The sequence below is a fragment of the Schistocerca gregaria genome, chromosome 3 (genome assembly GCF_023897955.1).
Source record: "Schistocerca gregaria isolate iqSchGreg1 chromosome 3, iqSchGreg1.2, whole genome shotgun sequence".
In the NCBI taxonomy this organism is placed as follows: Eukaryota; Metazoa; Arthropoda; class Insecta; order Orthoptera; family Acrididae; genus Schistocerca; species Schistocerca gregaria.
Genome location: NC_064922.1, coordinates 696,072,367 through 696,089,347, shown reverse-complemented (window position 1 = coordinate 696,089,347; position 16,981 = coordinate 696,072,367). Strand labels below are relative to the sequence as shown.

General features: G+C 43.5%; 1 protein-coding gene across 1 annotated transcript in view; it reads left to right on the top strand.

Annotated features, from left to right (window-relative positions):
- Positions 1–338: 338 nt before the first annotated feature.
- LOC126355941 (juvenile hormone esterase-like) overlaps positions 339–16,981 on the top strand; it is a 101,740-nt gene continuing 85,097 nt past the window's right edge. Inside the window, exon 1 of the mRNA XM_050006524.1 lies at positions 339–556. Coding sequence (XP_049862481.1) covers positions 344–556 — 213 coding nt within the window. The 5' untranslated portion in view covers positions 339–343. The remainder of the gene's footprint in view (positions 557–16,981) is intronic.

Below are 16,981 nucleotides of genomic sequence, written 5' to 3'. Positions count from 1 at the left end.
CACTGTGCCACCTCGCTCGGTTAGCGGAATCCACATGCCAGTATTATGCTCTGCTAAAATTCTCAGCGAAAATGCAAGCGGCAACGTACGAGGCGAAATCTGTTCTCCGTTGGCAATTGGTACTCTTACTCATTCGTGTGGTTTGATGCAAAACTGGTAGCCTCTGGAAAGAAAGTTTGTGTCAGACCCGCTATCAGTAAACTGGTGATAAATCACAGTGGGAGGGCGTCGTCCGCCTCGCTGTTACGCAACTGGTCAGGCGGCTGAGGTGTCTTTTCGCACGTTAGCGGCCTTGAGTCGGCCGTGCCTCCCAAGTAATCAGACGCCAGAGTGTCAGTCGGCGATGGGTTCGCGGTCTGCACGGTGCGTGGCGGCGCTGTGGCTGCTGCTGCTGGCGCTGGCGGGGGTGGAGACTGGGGGCGCAGAGCTTACTGTGGTGAGGACACGCCAGGGGGCGGTGCGAGGCCGCCGCCAGGCGACCAGCAAGGGCCGCCCCCTGCTCGCCTTCTACAACCTGCCGTACGCGAAGCCGCCCGTCGGCTCGCTGCGTTTCAAGGTGCGTATGTCCGCAAGCGTAATGGAACATTGTCGAATTACACCAGGTGATGGTGTAGGAGACAATGCAGTAAAAAATACGAGGGCTGTTCAATAAAGAATGATCATAGCCCTTTTTTTATGACCACATGCCTTTACTCATCCTTGCAATTTTGATGGTCCTTCTCAAAGTAGTCTCCCATGAATGCGATGCACTCGCCCCAGCGTTTCTGCCAGTCTTCAAATACATACTGGAAACCATTTTTTGAGAGGTCCTTCAAAATCGCCCCCACTGTCTTATCCACTGCTTCCGATGATAGATAATGCCGCCCACAGAGGCGTTTCTTCATGCTCGGTGTGGTAGCCTTTAAATCGACCGCGGTCCGTTAGTATACGTCGGACCCGCGTGTCACCACTATCAGTGATTGCAGATCGAGCGCCGCCACACGGCAGGTCTAGTCTAGATAGACTCCCTAGCACTCGTGCCAGTTGTACATATGACTTTGCTAGCGATGGTACACGGACTACATACGCTCTCATTTGGAGAGACGACAGTTTAGCATAGCCTTCAGCTACGTCATTTGCTACGACCTAGAAAGGCTCCATATTCAGTTACTATGTCTTCTGAACAGATAATATTGTGAATCCTGTACCGTCAAGAGCGATGTTCGTCATTAATGGATTAAAGTTAAGTATCAAACTAATTACTTCGGCTTTCTAAACGCTAATTCTTTGTCATGTTCCAGACATCACGTCAGTATAGTTCTTCCCCCTTCACGCCAGCCTGCGTGAGCTAAAACCCGTGCATTTCGGCCTCCTCTAGTAACACGGTGTTGGCTCTTCAGCCAACACAACACTAGGTGATAGAAATAACTTCACGTCGATTTTTGCAAGAAATTCAGCAACAATATTGGCAATATGCGGCCACGCGTTATCGTGGTGGAGCATCCAGCTTCCTTCGCGGAAATGTGGTCTTTTGCGCCTGATACGAACTTAGTGTTTTCAGGACATCCCTGTAGTATTTTACAGTTACTGATACGTGTGCAGGTACGAAATGCTGATAAACCATTCCATGAATATCAAAGAATGAGATGACCGTTACTTCCCAACAGAAGCAACCACTTTTGCTTTCTTGGGGGTTGGTGATGAAGGAGATTTCCGCACTGAGCTTTGCTGTTTGCTCTCACGATCAAAATGACGTAACCAAGTTTCATCAGCAGTGATTACATTTGAGAGAAACTCCGGATCTTCCTCTAACATCAACTTTAACTGCATGCAGACCTGCCCTTGAGTGTCCTTTTGTTCGGGAATCAACAGTCTTGGAATCCATCGTCCAGAAACACGTGTCATGTGTAATTTTTGTGTCACTAGCGTGTGGCTGGTACCCAGTGAAATGTTCAGTATTTCAGAAAGTGATATGAAAGTAATTTGGCGATCCTCTTACACAATGATAGCAGTAAGAGCAGGAACTGGAGCATCAGGTACTCCTTTCTTTAAAATTGATTGAGTCCCCTCTTTAAACATTTTAAATCGCCTTCGAGTTGTGCTGTAGGGAAGACGAGACTCTCCCTAGGCCTCCTGTAACATTATACAAGTATCAGTTGAAGATCTGTTGAGTCGAAAGAAGAATTTCAAAGTCCCATATTGTTCCTCGCATGTTACCTCCATTGCAGGCGTTAGTGAACATGTCTGGCCTTGCCCGCCTCTCAGAAGCGGGAACCAGGAGTCCCAACAATGAAACTGCTACGGCGTGTTTGTTACACATTAAGCTTACAGAATATTGTAAGATTAAATTTTAGTGCGAGAAATTATGACCATAAAAAATTATGATAGTTCTTTATTGAACAGCCCTTGTATTAGTTTAGTTTTTCTATTTGGGCAACAAAGTGCTTGACGACGGCTGAAGTCGAGATGATACACACTGATCACCCAGAACTCTATGACCACCGGCCTTCTAGCGATATTAACCCGTTCAGGCGATAGCAGCGTCACTTGACGAAGTATGACTGCTAGTTCGACGAACTCACGGTGCGTGATCAGTGAGCGTGCTGTCCGTGTGTAGAATGGAAAAGGCGTGCCATCTGTCTGAGTTTGGCCGATGGCAGATTGTGGTGACCCATAAGCTCCGCACGAGCATTCCGGAAACAGGTCTTATCGGGTGTTCGAGGAGTGCTGGGCATAGTGTCTTAGTGTCTTCAACTTAAAACAAGGTGAAACCGCCCCCAGCCGTCGTGGGGTTGGGCGCTTAATTCTCTTTACGTGTCGGACGTCGTAGGCTGGACAGACTGGTAAAACAGGACAGGCGACGAACTGGGCAGAGTACATATGTGTGTAAGTACACAGTGAATCAAAAACACTCCTAACGATGGGCCTCCGCAGCCGACGACCAACGCGTGTGAGTATGTTAACACCAGGACAGCGGCAACCAAGACTGCGAAAGCAAAGAGGGCTTCACTGCAAATTTAAACGCAGCCAAAACCTCTCAGACAAACCGGATCTAACCGATGTCAAAGTTAGCATAAGGAGGGCTATGCGTGAAGCGTTCAGTGAATTTTAAATTAAAATTCTATGTACCTACTTGATACAGTATGTTAGGAAGTTCTAGTCTTACCTTAAATCAGTAAGTGGATCGAAACAGCATGTCCACTCACTCTGGTATGATAATGGCATTGAAACAGAGGATGACACGAGTAAAGCTGAAATACTAAACACCTTTTTCCAAAGCTGTTTCACAGAGGAAGACCGCACTGCAGTTCCTTCTCGAACGAAAAAATGGCTGACATCGAAATAAGTGTCCAAGGAATAGAAAAGCAACTGAAATCACTCAACAGAGGAAAGTACACTGGACCTGACGGGATACCAATTCGATTCTACGCAGAGTGCGCGAAAGAACGTGCCCCCTTCTAAGAGCCGTGTACCGCAAGCCTCTAGAGGAAATGATTGGAAAAGAGCACAGGTAGTCCCAGTTTTCAAGAAGGGTCGTCGAGCAGATGCGCAAAACTATAGGCCTATATCTCTGAGATTGATCTGTTGTAGAAGTTTAGAACATGTTTGTTGCTCGCATATTATGTCATTTATGGAAACCCAGAATCTACTCTGTAGGAATCAACATGGATTAGGAAGCAGCGATCGTGGAGACCCAATTCGCTTTATTTGTTCATGAGACCCAGAAAATATTAGATACAGGCTCCCAGGGAGATGCTATTTTTCTCGACTTCCGGAAGGCGTTCGGTACAGTTCCGCACTGTCGCCTGATAAACAAAGTAAGAGCCTACGGAATATCAGACCAGCTGTGTGGCTGGATTGAAGAGTTTTTATCAAACAGAATACAGCTTGTTGTTATCAATGGAGAGACGTCTACAGACGTTAAAGTAACCTCTGGCGTGCCACAGGGGAGTGTTATGGGACCACTGCTTTTCACAATATATATAAATGACCTTGTAGATAGTGTCGGAAGTTCCATGCGGCTTTTCGCGTATGATGCTGTAGTATACAGAGAAGGTGCAGCATTAGAAAATTGCAGCGAAATGCAGGAAGATCTGCAGTTGATGGGCATTTGGTGCAGCGAGTGGCAACTGACCCTAACATCGACAAATGTAATGTATTGCGAATACATAGAAAAAAGGATCCTTTATTATATGATAGCGGAACAAACACTGGTAGCAGTTACGTCTGTAAAACATCTGGCAGTATGATTACGGAACGATTTGAAGTGAAATGATCATATAAAATTAATTATTTGTAAGGCTGGTGCCAGGTTGACATTCATTGGGAGAGTCCTTAGAAAATGTAATCGATCAACAAATGAAGTGGCTTACAAAACAGTCGTTCGGCCTGTACTTGAGTATTGCTCATCAGTGTGGTATCCGTACCAAGTTTGGTTGACAGAGGAGATAGAGAAGATCCAAAGAAGAGCGGCGCGTTTCGTCACAGGGTTATTTGGTAACCGTGATAGCGTTACGGAGATGTTTAGCAAACTCAAGTGGCAGACTCTTAAAGAGAGGCGCTCTGCATCGTGGTGTAGCTTGCTGTCTAGGTTTCGAGAGGGTGCGTTTCTGGATGAGGTATCGAATATATTGCTTCCTCCTATTTATACCTCCCTAGGAGATCACGAATGTAAAATTAGAGAGATTCGAGCGCGCACGGAGGCTTTCCGGCAGTCGTTCTTTCCGCGAACCATACGCGACTGGAAGAGGAAAGGGAGGTAATGACAGTGGCACGTGAAGTGCCCTCCACCACACACTGTTGGGTGGCTTGCAGAGTATAAATGTAGATGTAGAGACAGGCACTTTTGGGCACTGGCAAAGCACTGCATGGTCTAGTGAATCTCGATACCTCCCTCCTCAGGCTGATAGGAGGGTGGGAATTCGTGGTGTTCCAGGGGACCAGCTCTCTGTTCTGGGGGCGGCTCCATTATGCTTTGGGTAACATTCACGTGGACATCCATGGTTCAAGTGGAACTCGTGCAGGGCATCATGACAGGCAAGGTGTACCGTACACAAGCTGCGTACCATGTACACCCCTTTCTTGACGAACATATTTCTCAACGGCAATGGTATTTTTCAAGAATATAATAAACCATGTCACAAGGCCAGGAGTGTAATACACTGGTTCAAGGAACACAGTGGCGAGTTCCACCGATGTACAGCTAGCCCCCCTCCCCACCACCACCAGTTTACCAGCTGTGAACCATATCTAACACTTCTGGGACGTGATTGAACATGGCGTCAGAAATCATTGCTCCCACCCCATCCCGTAATTTACGGGAATAACGTGACTTGTATGTGCATATGTGGTGCCAGCTCCCTCCAGCGACCTACCAAGGCCGCATTGCTTTTATGCCACGAAGTGTCGTCGCTGTTATCCGCGCCAAAGGTGGATCTACCGGTTCTTAGGTAAATGGTCATAATGTTCTGGCTGATCAATATAAATGAAGAATTGGTAGTAGCAGTTATAATTAAATGATGGAGCTTTTACCATAGTTATTGGTGTCGAATGTAGCTCAGTAAGGAAATGACACGTGGACGATAAGTGGAACGGAGAAGAAGAGAAGATAACCCTTTGAAATGTGGTGCTGTGGAATAATGCTGAAGATTAGGTGGGCAGACCGAATAACTGATGAAGTTATAACTTTATAAAATGTTTGGCACACAAATGTTGACTTTATTTAAGTTTTATTTCCAACCATTTCGGTCATAACCCATACTCACGGTCCTGTATGCAATGCAAAACAAAAATTATTTCAAAATATAGAAATGAAATAACCTACAAGGTAACAAGATTATTTCGAATTAATTACATCAAAAAATTAATCTACAGTCAGCATTACATATTAAATCTGAAAGTATCGTTCATTTAGAACTTTGCAAATATGATATCTGTGTGAAGAGCGACTCATTGAAGAAAACCAACACGAGACATACAGAAGCATTACAGGGCCAGAACTTATAGAAAACAATTCAAAGATCAAGGATTACGAATATATTACAGTCGTAACCAGGATGAAGATAACGCTAGTCATACGTCTCGTAACAAAATTGTATTCCAACCAAACGTTTTCAAGAATACAAACTAACAACATATAAAATTAAATTACATAAGGGTCTTTTATTTTTTTATACAGTTAGTTACTCTGCAGTAACAACATCCTTTGTCGTCATAAAGACTGAAGAGTAGCATCTTTACAATAAAATGTAACGAAGTTATCAAAATGGAGTAAATACAGTACTGCAATTATAAATTCAGGCTAACATACGTAGCTAAAAGATATTAACCCCATTTACAGATTTCTTTAGGACTTACCTGTTCTTACCGTTTCACACTATGATAATTTCTGATTACCTTTGCTGAAGATGTTTCAGATAGTTGGTTTAATATTTATTGTGTAACTGGATGGTACCTTTTCCTAAAAAAAATCTGTAAATTGAGTTAATAGCCATGCATGCTAGCACAAATTTATGTTTGCAGTACGGTATTTATGCCATTCTGGTAACGTCTTTATATTGTAAAATCGCTACTCTTTCGTTTAGGATGTTGTTATTGTAGAGTAATGCAATGTACAAAATATTTATCCCACCACTGGAAGAATAATTTTTAATGCTCATCTACGATCAGTTTTAGACATTTGTTCAGTCAGATGTTGTGTTTACGATCTTGTATGCATATGGGGACCGGTTGTTTATCATGCTACGTTGAGGTAAAGGGTGTCCGTAAATTATCTTTACAACCTAAGACTTTAATACGTTTAAAACTATACAACATATTAACAAATGTTTTCAACATGTGGTGCGACTCTATGTTTTTTTTTTTTTTTTTCTCATTCGTACACATCAGTGTGTGCACCATTTGTAGCACGGATAATGTCTAGTCGAGATTCCATTTCTCTCCACGTACAATTCAAAATATCCGTGGTGACATCTTTAAATGCATTTCGAATACGTGACTTCAAGTTCTGTAGGTCTCTAACTTTTGTTTGCTTCGTCATATACTTTAGAAAATCCCACAGGAAGAAGTCCATAGGCGTTAGGTCAGGGGATCATGACTCATTTTCTAACCTTGATTGCTGTACTTGTTCCCTTACGAAATGAAAAAAAAAGAAAAAAAATGCTCTGAGAACTATGGGACTTAACTTCCGAGGTTATCATTCGCCTTGAACTTAGAACTACTTAAACCTAACTAACCTAAGGACATCACACACATCCATGCCCGAGGCAGGATTCGAAACTGCGACCGTAGCAGCCGCGCGGTTCCGGACTGAGTGCCTAGAACCGCGAGACCACCACGGCCGGCGAAGCTGCCGTTAAAAAATTCTTTTAATTTCCTTTTTATATGCTATGTGGCTATCTGTCGGACTTTTGATGCTATTAGGTAAGTGACCAAAGACTTTTGTGGCAGCATAATTTACCCCCCTTCTGTGCCAAAGTTAGATTTAACCTTGAGTAGTGAAGATCATACTTTCTCCAAGTGTTGTAGCCATGTACACTGCTATTACTTTTGAATTCGTTCGTATTGTTAATAGCAAATTTCATAAGTGAATATATATATATTGTGAGGGTACAGTGAAGATCTCTAGCTCTTTAAATAATTGTCTGCAGGATGATCTTGGATGAGTTCCAGAAATTATTCTGATTACACGCTTTTGTTCAATGAACATTCTTTTTCCAGTTCAACCCCTCATCAATGCATACACCTTGAAATTTTGAGTATTCTACCTTAACTACCGATTTCTGATCGAAGTCTATATTGATAAATGGTGTCATTCCATTTACTGTGTGGAACTGTATGTACTGTGTTTTGTCGAAGTTTAGTGATAACTCATTTCCAGAGAACTACTAATGATTTTCTGAAAAACATCGTTTGCAATTTCACCAGTTAATTCTTGTCTGTCGGGTGTGATAGCAATACTTGTTTCATCGGCAAAAGGTACCAGCTTTGCATCTTCGTGAATATGGAATGGCACGTCATTAATATATATTAAGGACAGCAGAGGACCCAATACCGAACCTTGTGGCATCCCATTCTTGATTGTTCCCCAGATTGAGAAATCACCTGTTTTTTGCATTTTATGTGAACTGCTTTTTCAACTTTCTGCACTCTTCCAGTTAGGTATGATTTAAAGCATTTGAGTGCTATTCCATTCATACCACAGTACTTGAGCTTATCTAGAAGTATTCCATGATTTACACAATCAAAAGCATTTGAGAGTTCACAAAAAATTCCAACGGGTGGCTTCCCATTACTCAGAGAATTTAATATTTCATTAGTGAAAGTATATATAGCATTTTCTATTGAAAGACCTTTCTGGAAACCAAACTGACCTTTTACTAAAATTTCATTTTTACAAAGGTGTGAAGCTACTTTACAATACATTACTTTTTCAAGAATTTTGGATAAGACAGTCAGAAGAGAGGTTGGGCGGTAGTTGTTGACATCAGACGTATCGCCTTTTTTATGCAGTGGTTTAACAATGGCATACTTCAGTCTATCTGGGAAAATACCCTGCTTCAGAAAGCTATTACATGTGTGGCTAAGAATCCCACTTATCTCCTGGAAACAAGCTTTTATTATCTCGCTGGAAATGACCAGGTGGGAGCCAGTCTCCCACACTACACCCACACTGACGGACAATATTGTCTGAGTAACGCTTGTACCAGTTCTTATGCCGTATGTTTGTTGCTCGTTTCTGTGGGCATTGTTGTGAGAATGGCACTGATTACTTTTCACATTTTCTATAATGAAGCAATATTTCAAATCGATGCATTTTTTTCGAATAAAAATAGGTGGACGATGTGGCCTATTCAACATCTTATTTTAGATCTATGTGACGACGCTGTGCTGATTATATTTGTATGTTTTGACGATGCTATTATGGCCTTATCACTTTAGGACATGGTGCAAAAAAGATCCCGAGGATGGTCATTACGGACTGAAACCGGTCATCGTCTAAGGAATTGATATTGTTATCAAAGACTGGAATAAAAATATTTGACAGTATTGGATCACTGTTCGTATACGCGACTATGTCGCAGTTGGTGAAAAATTACTCCTATTTCTTAAAAAAAAAGGTGTGTTTAAGAACGAAACATTTTAGCATTGCTGCTATGGTAAATTGATATTTCGGTTATTTTACTCGATTAGTAGCAACAACAAAAAATATACCGAAGGACGTCTGTTATTCAGAACTGAAATACAGGTATCGGTTTAACGGTCGGTTTTCTCCACCCATACTTTGACATTAAGCTGTCAAGTTGACTACATACAGGGACGGCAGCTTGCTTACGTTCTGGGGGCAATGATTTCGTTAAGATGGCAGGAAATTTTTAAATCCAAAATGGCGATGGAAGAGGCCCGTAGTACAAGCGCGGGGCACGCCGGCACGCTCTCCACTCCCCCTCTCAGTACGTGAGAGCACGAGTCTCCCGCTAGACCAAACGTGGGAAGCGTGACTGCAGGGACAGGCAGACAGCACGTATGCCAAGTTAACAGTCATATACACTCAAGATCAGGTACAAAGGAAGATTAGGCTTTAACGCCCCGTCGACGTCAAAAGGCTATACAGAAAGAGCACGAACTCGGATTGCTGAAAGCTGGAAAAGGAAATACGGTAGAACCGTTTCAAAGAAGTCATCTCGAAATTCTCTTTAAGGGGCGTAGGACGTCAATCGGGTCGACTTGGAGCAGTAGAGGCACCGCGGGACATTGTGATATACACTGTCTATAATTTTACAAATACATCCACAAAACTTTGTTAGAATGACCAGGAAGGATTCAAGATTCACATTCATAGCAGTGGAAGTTCAGAAACATCACGAAATAATTTTTTTCCCATGTGAAATTTCATTATTTTCTCACGTACTATTAGCTGCATTTATTGGTACAGGTACACTTTTCTTCATAAGTAAGAGAGATTCTTTGGTGAATATTGCACAGCATACAAACCATACTTACAGATGTATGAAACTCTAGAATTTATCTAATTTATGAATAAATGAATGACCTGTTACAATTTAAACTTCATGTTTAGAAAAAACTCAAATTTTAGAATTAATTAACTTAATTTTTACCAAAGTTTTAAATAGATTTGGAATATTCTAGAGTTCTACACACCGGTAACTACGTTTTGTATGCTACGCAAAATTCATCGAAGAATCTCTGTTACTTATAAAGAAAAGTATACCTATAGCAACAAATGCAGCCAGTAATAAGTGAAAAAATGATGAAATTTCACATTTAAAAAAATTATTTTGTTATGTTTTTGAACTTCTACTGCTATGAATATGAATCCTGAATCCTTCTTGGACGTGCTGACTAAGTTTTGTGAATTTATTTGTTAAAGTTTAGATAGTGGGACTTAAAATGTCCTGTGGTGTCTCTTCTGCTCCAAGTCAGCCCGCTACACGTCCTACCCCCCCTTAAGTGATTTAGGGAAATCACAAAAACGGAAATCTGGATAGCCGGATGGGGATTTGAATCTCCGTCCTGAAATACGACTCGCGTGTCTTGTCACTGTGACATTTCGTGAGGGCCGGCCAGAGTGGCTGAGCGCTTCTAGACGCTACAGTCTGGAACCGCGCGACCGCTACGGTCGCAGGTTCGAATCCTGCCTCGGGCATGGATGTGTGTGATGTCCTTAGGTTAGTTACGTTTAAGTAGTTCTAAGTTCAAGGCGAATGATACCCTCAGAAGTTAAGTCCCATAGCGCTCAGAGCATTTTTTTTCTTTTTTTTCATTTCGTAAGGGAACAAGTACAGCAATCAAGGCTAGAAAATGGGTCATCAATAATCAGATTCATAAATCTCTAAAATGCAAAATAAGGTCTGTTAGAGAACTATCCGGCCTTATTATTATTTATGTACACCTGTCGGATCTGAATCTAGCACGCTTGCATGAACCGACCTTGAACCTTCGTGTGCATGTCCGAATTGTTCCTTACCTGTCGGCACCTGCTGGCAAGCAGCGGTGTAGAGTTCCCATCGCGGAAAATGACAGAACGACTGGAGCAGCGCTAATGCATCAAATTTTGCCAAAAACTGGGTGACAGCTAGATGGAAACCATTCGGAAGACTCAGATGGGTTTCAGTAACTATACCAAGAGCACCACACAGCTGGAGTGGTACAAACGGTTTAACGCCGGCTACTCATCGGTGAAAAGCGAACAACGTTCTGGGCAGCCATCAACATACCGAAATAAGCAGGTGACTGCCAAAGTGAGCATTGTGGTGACATGGGACCATCGTGTGACTATCTAAGAAATTACTGAATAGATGGGCATCAGCACTTTTTTTGGCACATTCCATTGTGACCGAAGATTTCGCTATGAAGACAGTGTCGGTGAAACTCTTGCCCAAGCTGCTCATGATGCAGCAAAAGCAACTTCGTGGTGAAGTTTCATAGGACATGCTGAACCCAACAGACAGTTTCCACAGCTTCGTGAATACCCTAATAACTGGTGACGAGTCCTGGGTGTGCGGGAGCGACCCGGAAACCAAAATTCCTGTCGTCACAGTGGAAGCATTCTTCGTTACCAAGACCAAAGAATACCCGCCAAGTGCGCAGCAACGTCAGACTGATGGTGACTGCCTTTTTTGACTTCAACTATGTGGAACAACAACAGTAAGCACCACAGGGTCAAACAGTCACCAAAGAGTTCTACGGAGATGTCATCCGTCGCCTACGTGATGCTATGCGGAGCGAGAGACAGGACTTGTGGTCCACAGGAAATTGCCGCCTCCACAACGACAATGCTAGAGCACATTCCTCGCACCCGATGCAGACTTTTTTTGGCGAAAAATCGGATTCGTTTGGATCTACAGGCTCCTTACTCACCTGATATGGACCCGTGGGACTTCTGGTTCTTCTCTAAACTGAAGAGGCCAATGAAAGGAACAAGATTTCAGACGAGTAAGGACATTACGCCAGCAACGACAGCCGAGCTAAACTCCATTCTGAAAGAGGCTTTTTCGGCATGCTTCCAGGTGTCCAACGCTTCAGGAAAGCCAATTTCTCTAGCTGCGATTGCCCGGGATATTTAATATCTGCCACGCAAAGTAACTGGCCCTGTGCTATATTCATACTTACAGCGAATCCAAGCCGCATGGGAGACGGCAGTGTATTTAAATTGAAGGGCATATCTGAATCACTGTGAGTCAAGGGAATACGACGAATGAATACGTCATGACCAGTGTGAAAAGTTTATCAGCTGCGCCCACTGTTGTTACACTTTGCGATAGGTAGCTCGTTGTGCATTTGGAGAATTCGTCTTCATTTGTTTCGGGTCAGTTTTCACTGTTTCACGTAGAGCTGGGTTTCAGCACGACTCGAACTGTTCGAACAGTTTACGTCACAGTCTGGGAAATCTTGGGTTCTGTTAGGCCTCACGATCTAGTGATACTCGTTGGTAGCACACAACGTTCTGTATATGTCCACCGCGGCGCCGAAGATGGATGTATAAGAGCTCGAGACCGGTCGTGTGTTAAATAAAGATAATCTTGCAACTGTAGCGGTATTTTCAACCTCAGCTAGTAATTTTTGTTGGTATTATATTCATGACCTGCCTGAGCGTTTGTATCGTACCCCAGTTTAATAACAATAACTGTGAAACACGAACTAAAAATCTTCTATGGCATATATCATCACAACGGTAACTAATCAATAGACAAGATTTTGCTGTCATGCTTCTGTCAATTTCTCGAGATTTCAGTCATCCCGCCATCTATTGACGTCTGATGGTACTATCTCAAACACGGGCATTTATCCAGTAATTTGTTTTCGCAATAGGAAATAAAGTCAGTTTACTATGATACATTTCGTCTTTCAGGCTTTTAATTTTTCAATAAATTTCATTGTTTCATCTGCATGCAGAAATTTGTAGTAAATCGGCTAAGAGCTTTTCGAAATGTTTGGTAACAACAGTTCTCATTTATGTATTACAAACATGTTTCAAGTCGCATTACAAAATCTGATGAAGACCGTGAGCTTCCTCTTGTGTTGAAGGTGATGTGTGCAAAGGTCGGAATAAAACTAGATTTCTTACAAACAAACGGACAATCTTGTTTATAGATACAGATTCTGAACGTTATTAACGTTGTCACGAATGAAAAATATGGAAAGAAACCATAGAAGAGGGCTAACTACAACTAAAAGTATGAAGGAACCAATAGGCGCAAGTGGAAAGGTACAGGGGCGGACAAAACCTTTGAAACATCCAAAACACATGACCATGTCTTTTGCGGAGTAGGGAAACCGTTGGCATTCAAAACAGTTTCCAGTTGTCTCGGGTCCGCAGCTCGTGGTCTGGTGGCTAGCGTTGCTGCCTCTGGATCACTAGATCCCAGGTTCGATTCCCAGCTGGGTTGAGGATTTTCTCTGCCCGGGGACTGAGTGTTTGTGCTGTCCTCATCATTTCATCATCATTCGTGGAAGTGGCTAGACTGCACCGTCTAAAGATTGGGATATTGTACGGGTGCTGATGACCGCGCAATTTAGCGCCGTAAAAACCAAACATCAACATCAGTCGTCTCGGAATGGATAGGTACAGATACTGCAAGGTATTCAAGGTAATCTTACACCATTCTCCATACAAAATAGTGACAAGTTCAGGTAACGATATTGCAGGTGGATAGCGATCACGCCCCCTTGACACCAAAGCAGACCACAACGGCTCATTAACGTAGAAATGGGATGACTGATGGCCAGGGAGATGTGACTATTCATCCTCTTGTTCGCAAAACCAGTCCTGGACGATGAGAGCTGTGTGAGGAGAGTCTATGTCTTCTTGTAACAAAACGTCGCCATAGGAAAAATTGTACTATGGGATGGAACTCATCAGTGAACCTAGTCACACATTCTTTGACAGAAATGCAATCTTGCACAGTAGCCGTGAGGCCAATAGAATTCCTCTCTATGGCTTATCAAATCATCACCGAACCTCCCGCCATGTTTCACGCTTGGGAAGTAAACTCGGCCAGAAGCTGGAAAAGTGTCAAACAAGGCTCTTAAGGCTCTTCCGACAAGTAACGTTCTTCCACCGCTCTATAGTCCAAGGCCTTGGCACCATGTTCTATTGTTACAAGCTCGTGTACCTCTGATGAGTTGTTTTGGAATTGCAGCTCTCCTTGCAGTTCCCAGTTTTTTAGCTCCCGTCGTATCGTTTTGTTACTAACTGGTGCGACTTTAGGTTCCTTGCACCTGTCGTCCTCTAGTTTTTCACCACAATCCTCTTTAATGACCGTCTGTCACCGTCACTCAACATACACTTTTGACCGCGTTGTGACTCAGCGCATGTTGTTTTTCTAAATCCCTTGTAAGCCGTATAAATCTTCGATGCGGCGCCTCTTGAAACACCAGACACTCCGGCATCTTGGTTACAGAAGTACCCACCGTACGAGCACCAATAAATCTGACCAAGTTCGAACTCACTCAGCTCCGACACAATGCACTCAACTACACAGAACACAGCTCTGGCACTTGCAACGTACTGAAGATACTATATGTGCCGTTTGTGGTCAAATACAACAGCGCAGTCTGCAGGCTTGGTTAGCATCTGAATGTATGTTCAAGCATGTATTTCTTACGGTGCTCCCGTATTTATGTCCAGTCACTGTACATGTAACAGGTACAGTCATCTGCCAGAATATAATGACCAGCTACCTAATAGACGGTAAGTCCATCTTTGAGGACGCCACAGCGTGGCAGGGAAGTGATGAAGCGTTGGTAGGTCGCTGGAAAGTATTGGCACCACATCTGCACACACAAGTCACCTAATTCCCGAAAATCCCGGGGAGGGGAAGAGATGAGCTCTGACGCCATGATCAGTCACATCCCAGATGTGTTCGAACTGATTCACATCTGGGGAGATGGGAGGCAGCACATCAATTGGAACTCGCCACTGTGCTCCTCAAACAACTCCGTCACACTCCTGGCCTTGTGACATGGCGCATTATCTTGTTCAAAAGAAACATAATGGTCATGAAGGGGTGTAAGTGGTCTGCGAACCAGTGTACGATATTCCTGGACTCATGAACCCATGGATGGCCACATGAATGTTGCCCAGAGGAAAACAGAGCCGTCGCCAGCTTGTCTCCGTGCGGTACAGGTGTCAAGGAGCTGTTCCCCTGGAAGAGGACAGATTCGCGCCCTCGCATCCGCATGAGTAAGATGGTATCGGGATCCATCAGACCATGCAACGCACTGACGTTACGCCAGTGCCGATGGTCAAGTGCCCATTTCAGTTGTTGTTGTCGATATCGTGGTATTAACGTCGGTACACGCATACACCGTCGGCTGCGTAGGGCCATCGTTAGGAGCTTTCGGTGTACTGTGTGTTCAGACACACTTGCACTCTGTCCAGCATCGACGTCTGATGATAGTTTTGCCACAGTTCGCCGCTTGTCTTATTTACCAGTCATCCCAGCCAGCGACGCCTAACATCTGTAATGAGGGGTGGCCGACCAGCCGCACGACATCTGGGTGTGGTTTCACCAAGTGTTGACATTCAGCACAGCACTCCTCGAACACCGGACAAGTCGCGCAACATCCCAAATGCTCGTGCCGAGCCTCCGGTACATCAAAATCTGACCTTGGTCAACTTCAGGGAGGCCCACATCTCGTGGTCGTGCGGTAGCGTTCTCTCTTCCCACGCCCGGGTTCCCGGGTTCGATTCCAGGCGGGGTCAGGGATTTTCTCTGCCTCGTGATGGCTGGGTGTTGTGTGATGTCCTTAGGTTGGTTAGGTTTAAGTAGTTCTAAGTTCTAGGGGACTGATGACCATAGATGTTAAGTCCCATAGTGCTCAGAGCCATTTGAACCAACCAAATTCAGGGGGGCGGGTTGTGCGCCTTCCCCATTCTACATACCGACAACAGGCTCCAGTCAGACACATGCGTGGTACATAACTATATGTACCACGCATGTGTCTGACTGGAAGTCATTCCTCGTCAGGTGACACTGCTATAGCCAGGACAGGTTTATATCGATAGTAGGTCGGGGTCATAATGTTTAGGCTGATAAGTGTACATGGTGAGATACGAAAACTTCATATGCAATTGGTAGAAGGTCAGTATCAGCGCTAGAAACACAATTCAAATTGCTTGAAGACAGAAATGATAGGTAAAAACAAGAAAACTAAAAACTTACGCTAAAGTTGCAGGACCATGTGTTTCACACGCAGCAGTAAATATGAAGTAAACAAACAACATAAACGCTATGTCCGAGTCGGCAACAGACAGTAAAATTTGGAAGGTTGTTAGAGACAGTAAGCCTTGTAAAGGATATCCTTTAAATGAAAGCTGTTAGGTCACTCAAAAAATTACCATTTTAGGACCTGAAAATACAAGAATTCAAAAAATCATTCATTAAGAAAAAGCTATTAAAACAAAGTGGGTGCTACCGTAAAAGGAAAGCACTCCGCTGGCAATATACGAAACACCAAAATAAACAACAGATGAAATACTAGAAAACTCTTACTAACTGAACAAAACGAAGTACAAATACCCTAATTGTTATGGAGATGACACTCTGCTTAAAAACAATATGAGGGGGACGGTGACGGCTTAAAGATGATGCTATCAAACTATCGAAGTAACTACAGAACCTAGGAATATATTACAGGATAAAACCAGGTAGCCGGCCCCTGTGACCGAGAGGTTTTAGGCGCTTCAGTCCGGAACAGTGTTGCTGCTACGGTCGCAGGTTCCAATCCTTCCTCCGGTATGGATGTGTGTGATGTCCTCGGGTTAGTTAGGTTTAAGTAGTTCTAACTCCAGGGAACTGTGACCTCAGAAGTTGAGTCCATAGTGCTTAGAGCCATTTGAACCATTTGAAAGCCATGTAAAAGTCTATGATACAGCACCAAGATATTTCAAGTGTCATAACCTCAACCACACGTCGAAAGTACGGCACTAGACATGTGGCAACTACGCTTAAAACGGTCACCAAAGGAATAAACTCAG